This window comes from Drosophila miranda, chromosome XR, assembly GCF_003369915.1.
Source record: "Drosophila miranda strain MSH22 chromosome XR, D.miranda_PacBio2.1, whole genome shotgun sequence".
Taxonomy (NCBI): domain Eukaryota; kingdom Metazoa; phylum Arthropoda; class Insecta; order Diptera; family Drosophilidae; genus Drosophila; species Drosophila miranda.
In genome coordinates, this window is record NC_046674.1 from 43,041,531 (window position 1) to 43,059,173 (window position 17,643).

At 42.2% G+C, this 17,643-nt stretch overlaps 1 protein-coding gene across 2 annotated transcripts in view; it reads right to left on the minus strand.

Moving 5' to 3' along the window:
* Positions 1-316: 316 nt before the first annotated feature.
* The window catches only part of LOC117186162 (DNA-directed RNA polymerase III subunit RPC1), a 77,431-nt gene continuing 60,104 nt past the window's right edge, over positions 317-17,643 (minus strand). For both annotated transcript variants that reach the window (XM_033386385.1, XM_033386386.1), the window contains exons 6-7: positions 760-1,795; positions 317-693 (exon numbers count right to left, since the gene is read on the minus strand). In XM_033386385.1, the coding sequence (XP_033242276.1) occupies positions 487-693; positions 760-1,795 (1,243 nt within the window). In that variant the 3' untranslated portion in view covers positions 317-486. The remainder of the gene's footprint in view (positions 694-759; positions 1,796-17,643) is intronic.

The following is a 17,643-nucleotide window of genomic DNA, read 5'->3' on the forward strand; positions in this document are numbered from 1 at the left end:
TATAACTTTTAAAATTTTCCAAAAAATTAAAAACCCAAATTTAAAAAAAAAATAACTACATAAAATAATAACCAACAAAATATAATGCAACTGCAAAGTTTTGCAAGCCAAGTTATAGCTGCATTGCTTGGTTTTTTAGAATTGAAAAGTTCTTTAAAACCAAGACCTCTGATAAAAACATTCAACAAAATGTCATTAATAAAAAAATTAAAATCAAAAATGGGTAAAATTAATTTTTGATTTTTGGAAGTATCCAATTAATACAAAATTTTAAATAAAAAATAAAGTTTTTTATGCATTTGTGAAACACCAAGTCTATCAGAAAAAGTGGGTTTGACACCAGAGTTTTATTGGCTGGGTGAGCTTATCAGCAAAGACGGATGCATTCTAGTTAGTTCTAGTGCATTCACAGTAATTGACAGCATTCAAATTTATTTAGCAATTTTAAACACCATTATGTTATATATGTTTAAACAAATGTGTCTCCTACGTGAACGGTAGAAGATTCAAACCAATGCAAATTGTTTGGCCAATACTCGGAATTTGCTTGTCTTCGTGATGATGTAGCAGCTTAAAGATACCTGTACCTATGCCTGCCGGCATACCAAGTATAATGCGCTCCGATACGCCATTAATAGTGTCCGTTTGGCCGTAATACGCTGCATCAAACAAGTGATCTGCAGTCTTCTCAAACTACAGATAGATTAAAAACCGATATTTGGAGCATATTTAAATAAAATTAATTTAATTTGCACTTACCGATGCCAAATTAAAAACGCTCTCTCGCATTTTAGCAAGGCCGTGTCGCGTGATGCCCAATACCTCACCGCGGGCTGTCATTTGGCTGGCTAAAAGCATAATGTGCCGCCAGTCGACACTCATACCATGTCCCTCCATAACTTCAGTGATCTCGCTCATGATAATGGTCCGAGCTGCTTCAATGCCCAGTGTCTGGAATATTTCACAGATATTGTTACTGCGAGTGCGTTCGCCGACTACGCCGTAAGTAGAAATGACCTCGCGAAGCCCATACCCTTCAATACAAAGTTTATATATGGCCGGTTGTCGAGTATCATCTACTGCAATGACGGCACGCGCAATGTTCGGCAAACCCGCAACGACAACGTTCTGGAGACTGAGTGCCAGTCGCGCTAACTCAGCGTTTATTGTAGAGGTTCGCGAGGATTCAACACGAACAATAATTCGCGATGTCCGGGCGGCAATCTCCACTTGTGCAGGTTTAAGTCGCATTCGAGACTTAAGTATACAAGCCACAATTGTCTCTAGGTTGATGTGAAGTCCTAGCACTTTAATGCGCGACATGTCAATTCCCATGGCTAAGTGACAACTATAAGGTCCACATACGACCTCGACAAAGGAAGACAGCTCGCCCAACGTGGTTTTCTCAATGCGAGACTTCACATGCCTCGCATATTCCATGCTACTGTTTTCTTGAAGCTCAGCAGTTATTATTGGCGTTGAAATGGTTTTCGTTGCATTGATTATCTCCACAATACGAGGCACACCCTGAGTAATGTTCATCGAAGCTACACCCGCAAAATGAAAAGTTTTTAGCGTCATTTGGGTGCCCGGCTCTCCAATGCTCTGAGCAGCAATAGCTCCTACTGCTGTACCGGGTTCGCTTACGGCGCGATTATATCGATCATTGATACGACGTACAAATTCTAGCAGCTGTTCGGCAGTGATACATTCGATCTGATGACATAGATTGCCATATTCTCTATACTGTTGTTGAACTTGTCCAATACGCTTAGACACAGTACTTAGATGCTTCCTGTATTGTACAATAAATATAAGAAGAGACAGTTGTTATAGGATAATATGGATATATGTCCTGAAATAATATCGTAAATTTTTTCATTTTATTCAGAATGGAGTCGTTGGGTTGAGATCGGGGACTGAGTAAGAAATAAAATGTTTGGCATCATCTGCATACATCGAAATGGTCTACGAATATATGACCTGGGGACGACTTTTTAGTCAAAAAACAAACAACTGAGGTCCAAAATGTCTTCCATTATTATATTACAAACTAGTTGAGATCGATTTGAAAGGGAAGAAGAGATAGAATTAAGTAATAGTCTATTTCCACTAGGGTCGCGTTATTGCGTAGGAATAAGCAAGAATCCAGAAATCAAGAATACAATAAGGAATGTGCCGAAAAGAAACTGCACACTTACAATCGTCAATTTCTCGCAGTGCGAGCTTTCGATCATGCCGTTCGATGCACCGTTAGAAAGCTTGAGAAATTCTGCGTTGTTTGCATGTTCCTTTTTCACTATTCGCTTATCAGTTTCAACGATGCCTCGAATTGAAGAGGAAGTTCGCAAAAAAATTGTGCACAATTATTGCACAGAAAAAGGTGTGTCTTACAGACAATTAGCTAAACGCTACAAAGTTAGTGTTAATAGTGTTAAAAATATTATAATTAAGTTTGGAGAGACATGTTCTTTAAAATATTTACCAAAAACTGGGAGAAAAAAGGGTCCAAGGGATCAAAATATTGATGAAAAAGTATTAGCCTTAATCCACAAACATAACACGATGTCCGTTCGAGAATTGGCAAAAAAAGCGCGAACAAGTATGAGTATGGTTCAAAGAATAAAGCAACGCCATAATTTAAAGACATACAAAAAACAAAAAGTTCCGAAAAAAAGTCTGCGACAAGTAGAAGTCGGCAAAACGAGAGTGCGAAAGCTTTATGATCGCTTGCTCAATGCGTTATTATGGACGACGAAACTTATGTCAAATTGGACTCGAAAACTTTACCCGGCCCTCAGTTTTATACAAAAGTTAAAGGTGGAACTGTTGACGAGTCGGTGTCAACAATTCAAGTCGATAAATTTTGGGAGAAAGTGCTAATATGGCAGGCCATTTGCACCTGTGGCCTAAGAACCAGTGCTTTTTTCACAAAAGGGACAATCAACGCCGATGTGTACATGAAGGAGTGTTTGAAAAAGCGTCTTATACCTTTTTATGAAAAACACAATGTGTCAAGAATATTTTGGCCAGATCTGGCGTCCGCGCACTATGCCCGCTCAACTTTAGCGCTACTTGACTCAAAAGGCATCAATTTCGTGTCAAAAGAGTAGAGCCCACCAAATTGCCCAGAGCTCCCGCCAATTGAGCGATATTGGGCATTAGTTAAAAGAAATTTAAAGAAGGATGGTAGTCTCTCCGAAAACATGGAAGATATGAAAAAAAACTGGATGCGTGCGACCCGTAGGATTACCAAAGAGTGTGTGCAGAACTTAATGAGCGGTGTTAAGCAAAAAGTTCGATCAAAAATAAGAGGCTAGACATTTTTTTAAATTTATTAACAAAATTGAAAGTTAATGTTTTTCTCTAAAATTAAAAAAAATTAAAATTGAAATCGGAACGAAAACATCGAAGTTATAAGAAAAACAAAGTGTGCAGTTTCGTTTCGGCACATTCCTTACAGTACTCAGTCAGTATGACTCCCCTCCGCCATTGGGCGCACACATTGCACGACGAAGAGTGTGTGAGAGATAGACACAAAATAAGTAAGCGCGTAGACATATTGCAAACCTTTTTGTTCCTTCTGGCTATAATAGTAATCCCATTCTGCGTTTTTCTGCCACAGACTTTCGTCCTTTGTGGGTTCTGCTCCGAACAAAAGAAATAAATAAAAAACGAGGGGGAACGTTGTGAGTTGCTGCGGACACCGCAACTCTACATTTATACCCGATACTTTCAGTATGGCTTTCCTCCGGCAGACGCCGCTAATATTAAACGACACGACAAAGAGTGCGTGCGAGAGAGACAGAAAATCAGTCTGAGCGTGACGTCGGGCGCTGCGTAGCCACTGCAAATAGATTTGTTCCTTTTGGCTATAAAAATGATCCGATCTGATCCAGATTCAGCAATCTGATAGATATGGTCATTATCTATGATTCTGCGTTTTTAGTGTTCTCGAATCTGCAATATTGTGGATGCAACAGATTTTCGTCCTTTGTGAGGGCGGAAGGGGGTGGGGCGAAATTTGGAGATATACGTTTTATAGTGAGATCTAACAGAAGTGCGGATACCAAATTTGGTTACTCTAGCCTTAATAGTCTGTGAGATTTGTGGATGCCCCAGATTTTCGCCCTTTTCGGGGGCGGAAGGGGGTGTGGCGAAATTTTGACACGAAACGGCCAAGGTCCGATATCACAGGAGAGTGGATACAAAATTTGGTTGCTCTTGCTCTTATAGGTTCTGAGATCCTTGAACTCATATTTTGCAATTGGCAAAACCGACCATGAAACCTGTGTGTTGGAGAGAGACAGAGCGAGATATGGTCATCCTCTACGATTCTGCGTTTTCTGTTTTCTCGTATCTTTGAATTTGTGGATGCCACAGATTTTCGCCTTTTGTGGGGGCGGGGCAAAGTTTTGAAATATACTTGTAGCAGTACATATCACAGAAGTCCGGATATAAAACGTCTGCTCTAGCTCTAGCTTTTATAGTCTTTGAGCACTAGGCGCTGATAGGGACGGACAGACGGACAGACAGACAGGGCTCAATCGACTCGGCTATTGATGCTGATCAAGAATATATATACTTTATGGGGCGGAAACGATTCCTTCTGGACGTTACACACATCAATTTTCACCACAAATCTAATATACCCCAATACTCATTTTGAGTATCGGGTATAACGAGGTTGAACGTTGTGCGTTGCTGTGGAGACCGCAACTCTACATTTATACCCGATACTTAGTCGGTATGGTTCTCCCCGGCAGACGCCACTAATATTAAACGACACGACAAAGAGTTCGTGTGAGAGAGACAGAAAATCAGTCTGAGCCTGAGTCTGATTGTGCGTTTTTAGTTTTCTTGAATCTTCAATATTGTGGATGCCACAGACTTTCGTCCTTTGTGGGGGGAAAGGCACATGGAGAAATTTTTAAATACACTTAATTCAGTGTAATATTACATGAGCCTACACACAACAATTTTGCTGCTCTAGGTCCTATTGTCTCTGAGAACTAGGCGTCAAACAAGACGGGTAGAGAGATATGGGTATATCGATTTGATTGGATGAAAATGGATGTGTGTACGTCCAAAAGGAAGCGCTTCCGACCCCATAAAGTATATACATATATTCTTGATCAGGCATCAATAGCCGAGTCGATAGAGCCATGTCTGCCTGTCCGTCCGTCTGTCTGTCCTTCTGAATGAGCGCATAGTGCTCAGAGACTAGAGCTAGAGTAACGAAATTGTATATCCAGACATCTGTTATCTGTCACTGTTACAAGTGTATTTCAATACTAAGCCCAGGCCCCCTCCGCTCCCACAAAAGTCGAATATCTGTGGTATTTTAGAGATGACCGCGGTCGGCGGTCCGACCGGAGAAAGTAAATAAAAGCAAGAGAATTCTTAATTATACGATCGAAGTTTATTGTTCTGGTTTCCTTTGCACTCCCTCTACTCCTTCCACTACCTTGGCCATCGGCCATCGGCCAGCTCACCCGCGCATCCGGCGCTTGTGTTCCTGCGACCGTTCAACACTTTTGTTTCCTTACACACTGTCCGCGGCGTTCTGTCTTCGCTCGCTTCCAAAAATCGACTCTCGCCACGGTCGCTCGACGCTCTCACCACGCCTGGCGCTCGTTTTCGGGCCAACGGGACTTTCTCGAAAGAGATCCGCTCTGTTGCCGGCTGAGCATGGTTCTCTCTCCTCGCTGTTCCCTTTGCGGCTATTCCGTGTGAGCTGGCCGTTTGGCGGGATTTCGGCTATGCGAGAATGAACTAGCTTATTTACTAACATAGAATGTAATCTTGACGGCTATAAATCTCGCTCCATTTTCGATGTGCTATATTTTCAGATTGTCTTATTAATCAACTAATTCTTGTAACGATGTGAGGCTCCCAGTATGGGTCCTCACAACACACGTTTCATGGTCGGCTTTGCCTCTCGCTTAAAATGACCGCCTAAATCTGAGACTATAAGAGCTAGAGCAACCAATTTTGGTATCCACACTTCTGTTAGATGGATGCAATTCAAATTTTCGGCCCACTCCCGAAAGGACCAAAATCTGTGGTATCCAAAATTTTGACGATATGAGAAAACTAAAAACACACAGTCATAGAGAATGACCATATCTACCAGATTGCCGAATTGGATTAGATCGGATCATTATTATAACCAAAAGGAAAAAATAAATTTGCAGTGATTACGCAGCGCCCGACGACACGTTCTGACAGATTTTCGGTCTCTCTCGCACGCACTCTTTGTCGTGTCGTTCAATGTTAGCGCCGTCTGGCGGAGGAGAGCCATACTGACTACATATGTATCGGGTATAAATGTAGAGTTGCGGTCGCAGCAGCAGCGGTCCCCCTCGTTTAATATGGCATGACAAAGCGATTTACATAAAGTTTGTCGCCACGGATAACTATGTATTTGGTACTGTTTTAAACAAAGTTAAGTATACTCAGGAGCAGCAGTTCAAGATTGGCAAAAAGCTACGAAATTATTTTAGTGGAAAAACTGTGGAAGGTATTTTTGGAAAAAGTTACGAAGAATGGGTATATATGCCACTACTTTTGATGGAAAGATCATCTTCAAAAAGGGTGGGACGTCCAGAAAAAGATATTTCATAGTGTTACAAAAAAAACGCAAATCAAAAAATTGTCTGGCCTTGTCGAAGGATAGATTCATCCGAAGTATTTTTTGTAGCCTGAAAAACGATGCGCATCACTTGTGGTATCAATGCTAAATGCCGACGAACAAGGACTTGTGGGACACGCGTGAACAACACAAGAAGAAATTATTGTACCTGCGCCTGCGCATGGCAGCACTTTGTTGTTGTAATTATTTTAAGAAGCCCTATTGGAGAAGCCCTAACTACGGTTATAGTGCAAGGTCGGCATCGCCTGCCGGAGTTGAATTTTCCGGAATTCGGCGGCGGCTATGTATTCAGCGCAGTATTTAAAGTGCAAGTCGTTCTCAATCCTGTCGACTATATGGTGCTTAATATCACATGCTAATTCATTTCTAGTCTCCGTCCAACGATTCTCAATTCATTCTGCCTCAACTCTCAAATTCAATATCGACTCCACGATTGCCTGCAATACGCTCTGACGTTGAACGTACTGCAGCATCGTCAGCCACGTCACAAACGGGACGTTGTGTTGCTCTGGTACATTGATTCCTGGCCGTGCCCTGCTCGATTCTGGATCGCAGGTGCATCTTATCACACGCGCCAAGCTATTTATTTATTTATTAAATTAACAAATATCTGTTAATAATGGTACTTAATTACAGAAGGCGGAAAAAAGATAAGTTAAAAGTTAGTTGAATTTAAGTGATTATAAATATTGCATGCAATTAGTCTAAGGGACAGTTTAGGGGATAAGGAAGGACAGAGGGAGTTATAATTATGGCATATAACCCTAAAAGGTTCATGTTCGGCATAATTTGACCTACATATGGGTAAACGGATTGGCCTAAAAGTGCGGGTAGGTCTAGATGGGACGGCCAAGTCAATCTGACCCAAGAGAGTTTGGGAGTCAACAATCCCGAGAAGAAGCTTGTGCACGAACATAACGCCATTGCATATTCTGCGATGGTGCAACGACGGCAGGTCAATAAGATTTAGCCTAGACCGGTAGGGTGGCAATGTTCTACCGGAGTCCCAGTTAATGTTACGAAGGTGCAACGACGGCAGGTCAATAAGATTTAGCTTAGACCGGTAGGGCGGCAATATTCTACCCGAGTCCCAGTTAATGTTACGAAGGGCAAAAATAGAAAATTGCTTTTGCACGGATTCAATAACAACCTTCTGCTCTTTATACTGCGCGCTCCACACACAAGAACAATACTCCAATATCGGACGTACCAACGAGATATACAGTTGTTTCGTAACGTACGGGTCGTCAAACTCTTTTGACCAACGCTTGATGAACGCTTAAACACCCTTAGCTTTATTTACTGTTGCAGCTATATGGCTGTTAAAACACATCTTATGATCAAAAAGGACTCCGAGGTCATTTGAACTCGAAATTCGCTCTAGAACATAATTTCCTAGAACATATTTGACAAAATGTGGAGCGCGACGGTAAAATGTCATAAGTTTGCATTTAGAAAGGTTCAGAAAAGAAGATTAGTTGAACACCACAATAGTAGTTCACTAAGATCCAGTTGCAGGCGTGTGTGCAAATATCAATCAGAGTAAGGCAGACAGATTTTAACATCATTAGCATACATTATTGTAGTAGAGTATGTTATAACTTGAGGAAGGTCATTCACAAATAAAATAAACAGAAGCGGGCCCAGATGACTTCCCTGTGGCACACCTGAAGTAACATTAACAATATTTGTTACAACACATAAGAAAGCAAAACACGTTAAGAACGGTTAGAGAGATAGGACAAAATCTAATCTAGAAGATTCGTTGGGAACCCTAATAAAGAGAGCTTGTGAATAAGCAGAATAAGAAGAGCATGGTTCACAGAATCGAATGCCTTGCTGAAGTCCGTAAAAACTACATCCGTCTGCAAACCACTTTGAAAACCACAGTGGATTAAGTTTGAAAACTCAAGAAGGTTAGTCGATATTGAAAGATGTCTGAAAAAACCGTGTTGCGACGGAGATATCAAGCTGCAACAAAGATGTTGCAGTTGCCGGGTGACCAGGAACTCAAGAAGCTTCGGGATGGCGGAAAGCATTGCGATACCACGATAGTTTTCAATATTTGATCTTGAGCCTTTTCCGTGAAGCGGAATGATGTAGGACTCATTCCAAATTACTCGGAGACAAGACTGTTCCAAAGAGAGGTTGAAGAAAAAGGTCAAGGGTTTGCAAAGGGACTGGGCACAGTTTTTTAAAATGCCATGCCACGACTATTTCAGCATTAGTTGCTCCCACCATTACGAGCAATCAACCCAACTGTACCGTCGACATAAATCGCCGCAACATGCCCCCAATATAAATTTGGCGGATCAGAACTTTTAGCAGTCCGAGCGGCTCGTTACATCTACACCGATCGTGATCGCAAGAACAAGTTCCGTCGCCTTGCACAGTGGCCCTGTCTCCATAGCATTTCAAATCGAAACAAGAACGACGGGGAACGTTGTGATTTACTGCTGCGACCGCAACTCTAAATTTATACCCGATACTAAGTCAGTATGGCTCTCCTCCACCAGACGGCGCTAACATTGAACGCCACGACAAAAAATGCGTGCGAGAGAGACAGAAAATCAGTCAGTCAGTCAAATCAGTCAGTCAAAACATGTCGTGGGGCGCTGCGTAGCCCCTAAAAATTGATATCTTCCTTTTGGTTATAATAATGATCCGAACTGATCCAAATCCGGCAATCTGGTAGATATGGTCATTCGCTATAATTGTGATTTTTAATTTTCTCTTATGTTCAAAATTGTGGATGCCACAGATTTTCGGCATCTGTGGGGCGGAAGGGGTGGGGTGAAGTTTTGAAATACACTTGTAGCATTGACATATCACAGAAGTCTGAATACAAAATGTCGTGGCTCTAGCTTTTATCGTCTCTGAGCAAAGTTTTGGCCTCTTTTTCTTTAAATTTCCTAATGTTCAGGCAACTTCGAGTTTTTGCATAGCGATATCATCGATATTCGGGGCAACAACAATCGAAAAAAAAAATCTTTCTCACATTGGAGTTATAGTAAAATTAATAACAATCATTTGAAAAATGACAAAAAAAAAAAGACAGAAATAGATAAAAAAATTTGTAATTTTGAATCCTTCATTAAAAGAAATCTTCTAAGGTGCAGCAAAATGATGGAACGATTTATGACCGCGCATGCTAAATGGATGGCTTCTAAAATAATGGCTTGATGAAAATTGTAAGACACCAAAACAAATGGGACGTCCAACATTACATTATAAAATTCAGGGACAAGATTGAAAGAGAATTGGTGTCTGATCTTGTAAATGATAATAATAACACGAATCTTCTTATACATGCTGTGGAAGGATGGTGATGGCGTTGTCGAATCTTAACAAAAAAATCGAAATTTTATAAAAATACTCCAAATATCTGTGCAAAATTCAAGGCTCTAGATTAAAAACTAGATTTTATAACAAAAAAAAAACTTCTGGATCATATTGGATTGGTTTATTGTTCAAACTGTTTCTAAAGGATGGGTCAAATGTAAATGGTTTAACACACACAACAAAAAAACGAGGGGGAACGATGTGAGTTGTTGCGGCGACCGCAACTGTACATTTATACCCGATACATAGTCAGTATGGCTACATTGAGCGACAATGTGTGCGTGCGGGAGAGACAGAAAACGTGTCTGAACATGTCGTCGGGCGCTGCGTAGCCACTGCAAATTAATTTGTTCCGCGGGGGCGGAAGGGGGTGTGGTGAAATTTTGACACGAAACGGTCAAGGTCCGATATCACAGGAGAGTGGATACCAAATTTGGTTGCTCTGGCTCTTATAGGTTCTGAGATCCTTGAACTCATATTTTGCAATTGGCAAAACCGACCATGAAACCTGTGTGTTGGAGAGAGACAGAGCGAGATATGGTCATCCTCTACGATTCTGCGTTTTCTGTTTTCTCGTATCTTTGAATTTGTGGATGCCACAGATTTTCGCCTTTTGTGGGGGCGGGGCAAAGTTTTGAAATATACTTGTAGCAGTACATATCACAGAAGTCCGGATATAAAACGTCTGCTCTAGCTCTAGCTTTTATAGTCTTTGAGCACTAGGCGCTGATAGGGACGGACAGACGGACAGACAGACAGGGCTCAATCGACTCGGCTATTGATGCTGATCAAGAATATATATACTTTATGGGGCGGAAACGATTCCTTCTGGACGTTACACACATCAATTTTCACCACAAATCTAATATACCCCAATACTCATTTTGAGTATCGGGTATAACGAGGTTGAACGTTGTGCGTTGCTGTGGAGACCGCAACTCTACATTTATACCCGATACTTAGTCAGTATGGTTCTCCCCGGCAGACGCCACTAATATTAAGCGACACGACAAAGAGTTCGTGTGAGAGAGACAGAAAATCAGTCTGAGCCTGAGTCTGATTGTGCGTTTTTAGTTTTCTTGAATCTTCAATATTGTGGATGCCACAGACTTTCGTCCTTTGTGGGGGAAAAGGCACATGGAGAAATTTTTAAATACACTTAATTCAGTTTAATATTACATGAGCCTACACACAACAATTTTGCTGCTCTAGGTCCTATTATCTCTGAGAACTAGGCGTCAAACAAGACGGATAGAGAGATATGGGTATATCGATTTGATTGGATGAAAATGGATGTGTGTACGTCCAAAAGGAAGCGCTTCCGACCCCATAAAGTATATACATATATTCTTGATCAGGCATCAATAGCCGAGTCGATAGAGCCATGTCTGCCTGTCCGTCCGTCTGTCTGTCCTTCTGAATGAGCGCATAGTGCTCAGAGACTAGAGCTAGAGTAACGAAATTGTATATCCAGACATCTGTTATCTGTCACTGTTACAAGTGTATTTCAATACTAAGCCCAGGCCCCCTCCGCTCCCACAAAAGTCGAATATCTGTGGTATTTTAGAGATGACCGCGGTCGGCGGTCCGACCGGACAAAGTAAATAAAAGCAAGAGAATTCTTAATTATACGATCGAAGTTTATTGTTCTGGTTTCCTTTGCACTCCCTTCTACTCCTTCCACTACCTTGGCCATCGGCCATCAGCCAACTCACCCGCGCATCCGGCGCCTGTGTTCCTGCGGCCGTTCAACACTTTTGTTTCCTTACACACTGTCCGCGGCGTTCTGTCTTCGCTCGCTTCCAAAAATCGACTCTCGCTCTCGCCACGGTCGCTCGACGCTCTCACCACGCCTGGCGCTCGATTTCGGGCCAACGGGACTTTCTCGAAAGAGATCCGCTCTGTTGCCGGCTGATCATGGTTCTCTCTCCTCGCTGTTCCCTTTGCGGCTATTCCGTGTGAGCTGGCCGTTTGGCGGGATTTCGGCTATGCGAGAATGAACTAGCTTATTTACTAACATAGAATGTAATCTTGACGGCTATAAATCTCGCTCCATTTTCGATGTGCTATATTTTCAGATTGTCTTATTAATCAACTAATTCTTGTAACGATGTGAGGCTCCCAGTATGGGTCCTCACAACACACGTTTCATGGTCGGCTTTGCCTCTCGCTTAAAATGACCGCCTAAATCTGAGACTATAAGAGCTAGAGCAACCAATTTTGGTATCCACACTTCTGTTAGATGGATGCAATTCAAATTTTCGGCCCACTCCCGAAAGGACCAAAATCTGTGGTATCCAAAATTTTGACGCTATGAGAAAACTAAAAACACACAGTCATAGATAATGACCATATCTATCAGATTGCTGAATCTGGATCAGATCGGATCATTTTTGTAGCCAAAAGCAAGAAATCAATTTGCAGTGGCTACGCAGCGCCCGACGTCACGCTCAGACTGATTTTCTGTCTCTCTCGCACGCATTCTTTGTCGTGTCGTTCAATATTAGCGGCGTCTTCTGTAATATGTCACTGCTACAAGTATATTTCAAAAATTTGCCCCGCCTACTTCCGCCCCCACAAAGTGCGAAAATCTGTGGCATCCACAAATTCAAAGATACGAGAAAACTGAAAATGCAGAATCGTAGAAGATGACTATATGTTCTAGAGTGTAAAATCTGAACCAGATCGTATAATTATTATAGCCAGAATCAAGAAAACAATTTCATTCTTTCTCGCTCTGTCTCTGTCTAACACACAGGTTTCATGGTCGGTTTTGCCAATTGCAAAATATGAGTTCCAGGATCTCAGAACCTATAAGAGCCAGAGCAACCAAATTTGGTATCCACTCTCCTGTGATATCGGACCTTGACCGTTTCGTGTCCAAATTTCGCCACACCCCCTTCCGCCCCCGCAAAGGACGAAAATCTGGGGCATCCACAAATCTCAGAGACTATTAAGGCTAGAGTAACCAAATTTGGTATCCGCACTTCTGTTAGATCTCACTATAAAACGTATATCTCAGTATTTCGCCCCACCCCCTTCCGCCACCACAAAGGACGAAAATCTGTTGCATCCACAATATTGCACATTCGAGAACACTAAAAACGCAGAATCATAGATAATGACCATATCTATCAGATTGCTGAATCTGGATCAGATCGGATCATTTTTGTAGCCAAAAGCAAGAAATCAATTTGCAGTGGCTACGCAGCGCCCGACGTCAGGCTCAGACTGATTTTCTGTCTCTCTCGCACGCATTCTTTGTCGTGTCGTTTAATATTAGCGGCGTCTGCCGGAGTAAAGCCACACTGACTAAGTATCGGGTATAACTGTAGAGTTGCGGTGTCCGCAGCAACTCACAACGTTCCCCCTCGTTTCTTTTTTATACCCGATACTCAAAATGAGTATTGGGGTATATTAGATTTGTGGTAAAAGTGGATGTGTGTAACGTCCAGAAGGAATCGTTTCCGACCCCATAAAGTATATATATTCTTGATCAGCATCAATAGCCGAGTCGATTGAGCCCTGTCTGTCTGTCCGTCTGTCCGTCCGTCCGTCCGTCCGTCCGTCCGTCCGTCCGTCCCCTTCAGCGCCTAGTGCTCAAAGACTATAAGAGCTAGAGCAATGATGTTTTGGATCCAGACTTCTGTGATATGTCACTGCTACAAAAATATTTCAAAACTTCGCCCCGCCCACTTCCGCCCCCACAAAGGACGAAAATCTGTGGCATCCACATTTTTAAAGATACGATAAAACCAAAAACGCAGAATCGGAGAGGATGACCATATCTTCTACAGTGCAAAATCTGAACCAGATCGTATAATGATTATAGCCAGAATCAAGAAAACAATTTCATTCTTTCTCGCTCTGTCTCTCTCTAACACACAGGTTTCATGGTCGGTTTTGTCAATTGCAAAATATGAGTTCAAGGATCTCAGAACCTATAAGAGCCAGAGCAACCAAATTTGGTATCCACACTCCTGTGATATCGGACCTTGACCGTTTCGTGTCCAAATTTCGCCACACCCCCTTCCGCCCCCGCAAAGAACGAAAATCTGGGGCATCCACAAATCTCAGAGACTATTAAGGCTAGAGTAACCAAATTTGGTATCCGCACTTCTGTTAGATCTCACTATAAAACGTATATCTCAGTATTTCGCCCCACCCCCTTCCGCCCCCACAAAGGACGAAAATCTGTTGCATCCACAATATTGCAGATTCGACAAAAACTAAAAACGCACAATCATAGAGAATAACCATATCTATCCGGTTGCTGAATCTGGATCAGATCGGATCATTTTTATAGCCAAAAGGAACAAATCTATTTGCAGTGGCTACCCAGCGCCCGACGTCACGCTCAGACTGATTTTCTGTCTCTCTCGCACGCATTCTTTGTCGTGTCGTTTAATATTAGCGGCGTCTGCCGGAGTAAAGCCACACTGACTAAGTATCGGGTATAACTGTAGAGTTGCGGTGTCCGCAGCAACTCACAACGTTCCCCCTCGTTTCTTTTTTATACCCGATACTCAAAATGAGTATTGGGGTATATTAGATTTGTGGTAAAAGTGGATGTGTGTAACGTCCAGAAGGAATCGTTTCCGACCCCATAAAGTATATATATTCTTGATCAGCATCAATAGCCGAGTCGATTGAGCCCTGTCTGTCTGTCCGTCTGTCCGTCCGTCCGTCCGTCCGTCCGTCCGTCCGTCCGTCCGTCCCCTTCAGCGCCTAGTGCTCAAAGACTATAAGAGCTAGAGCAATGATGTTTTGGATCCAGACTTCTGTGATATGTCACTGCTACAAAAATATTTCAAAACTTCGCCCCGCCCACTTCCGCCCCCACAAAGGACGAAAATCTGTGGCATCCACATTTTTAAAGATACGATAAAACCAAAAACGCAGAATCGGAGAGGATGACCATATCTTCTACAGTGCAAAATCTGAACCAGATCGTATAATGATTATAGCCAGAATCAAGAAAACAATTTCATTCTTTCTCGCTCTGTCTCTCTCTAACACACAGGTTTCATGGTCGGTTTTGTCAATTGCAAAATATGAGATCAAGGATCTCAGAACCTATAAGAGCCAGAGCAACCAAATTTGGTATCCACACTCCTGTGATATCGGACCTTGACCGTTTCGTGTCCAAATTTCGCCACACCCCCTTCCGCCCCCGCAAAGAACGAAAATCTGGGGCATCCACAAATCTCAGAGACTATAAAGGCTAGAGTAACCAAATTTGGTATCCGCACTTCTGTTAGATCTCACTATAAAACATTTATCTCAGAATTTCGCCCCACCCCCTTCCGCCCCCACAAAGGACGAAAATCTGTTGCATCCACAATATTACACATTCGAGAAAACTAAAAACGCAGAATCATAGATAATGACCATATCTATCAGATTGCTGAATCTGGATCAGATCAGATCATTTTTATAGCCAATAGGAACAAATCAATTTGCAGTGGCTACGCAGCGCCCGACGTCACGCTCAGACTGATTTTCTGCCTCTCTCGCACGCACTCTGTCGTGTCGTTTAATATTAGCGGCGTCTGCCGGAGGAGAGCCATACTGACTTAGTATCGGGTATAACCGTAGAGTTGCGGTGTCCGCAGCAACTCACAACGTTCCCCCTCGTTTTTAATCTAGAGCCTTGAATTTTGCACAGATATTTGGAGTATTTTTATAAAATTTCGATTTTTTTGTTAAGATTCGACAACGCCATCACCATCCTTCCCCAGCATGTATAAGAAGATTCGTGTTATTATTATCATTTACAAGATCAGACACCATCCCTTTCAATCTTGTCCCTGAATTTTATAATGTAATGTTGGACGTCCCATTTGTTTTGGTGTCTTACACTTTTCATCAAGCCATTATTTTAGAAGCCATCCATTTAGCATGAATTTTAATGAAGGATTCAAAATTACAGATTTTTTTTATCTATTTCTGTTTTTTTTTGTCATTTTTCAAATGATTGTTATTAATTTTACTATAAATCCAATGTGAGATACGATAAAACCAAAAACGCAGAATCGGAGAGGATGACCATATCTTCTACAGTGCAAAATCTGAACCAGATCGTATAATGATTATAGCCAGAATCAAGAAAACAATTTCATTCTTTCTCGCTCTGTCTCTCTCTAACACACAGGTTTCATGGTCGGTTTTGTCAATTGCAAAATATGAGTTCAAGGATCTCAGAACCTATAAGAGCCAGAGCAACCAAATTTGGTATCCACACTCCTGTGATATCGGACCTTGACCGTTTCGTGTCCAAATTTCGCCACACCCCCTTCCGCCCCCGCAAAGAACGAAAATCTGGGGCATCCACAAATCTCAGAGACTATTAAGGCTAGAGTAACCAAATTTGGTATCCGCACTTCTGTTAGATCTCACTATAAAACGTATATCTCCAAATTTCGCCCCACCCCCTTCCGCCCCCACAAAGGACGAAAATCTGTTGCATCCACAATATTGCAGATTCGACAAAAACTAAAAACGCACAATCATAGAGAATAACCATATCTATCCGGTTGCTGAATCTGGATCAGATCGGATCATTTTTATAGCCAAAAGGAACAAATCTATTTGCAGTGGCTACCCAGCGCCCGACGTAACGCTCAGACTGATTTTCTGTCTCTCTCGCACGCATTCTTTGTCGTGTCGTTTAATATTAGCGGCGTCTGCCGGAGTAAAGCCACACTGACTAAGTATCGGGTATAACTGTAGAGTTGCGGTGTCCGCAGCAACTCACAACGTTCCCCCTCGTTTCTTTTTTATACCCGATACTCAAAATGAGTATTGGGGTATATTAGATTTGTGGTAAAAGTGGATGTGTGTAACGTCCAGAAGGAATCGTTTCCGACCCCATAAAGTATATATATTCTTGATCAGCATCAATAGCCGAGTCGATTGAGCCCTGTCTGTCTGTCCGTCTGTCCGTCCGTCCGTACGTCCGTCCGTCCGTCCGTCCGTCCGTCCCCTTCAGCGCCTAGTGCTCAAAGACTATAAGAGCTAGAGCAATGATGTTTTGGATCCAGACTTCTGTGATATGTCACTGCTACAAAAATATTTCAAAACTTCGCCCCGCCCACTTCCGCCCCCACAAAGGACGAAAATCTGTGGCATCCACATTTTTAAAGATACGATAAAACCAAAAACGCAGAATCGGAGAGGATGACCATATCTTCTACAGTGCAAAATCTGAACCAGATCGTATAATGATTATAGCCAGAATCAAGAAAACAATTTCATTCTTTCTCGCTCTGTCTCTCTCTAACACACAGGTTTCATGGTCGGTTTTGTCAATTGCAAAATATGAGATCAAGGATCTCAGAACCTATAAGAGCCAGAGCAACCAAATTTGGTATCCACACTCCTGTGATATCGGACCTTGACCGTTTCGTGTCCAAATTTCGCCACACCCCCTTCCGCCCCCGCAAAGAACGAAAATCTGGGGCATCCACAAATCTCAGAGACTATAAAGGCTAGAGTAACCAAATTTGGTATCCGCACTTCTGTTAGATCTCACTATAAAACATTTATCTCAGAATTTCGCCCCACCCCCTTCCGCCCACACAAAGGACGAAAATCTGTTGCATCCACAATATTACACATTCGAGAAAACTAAAAACGCAGAATCA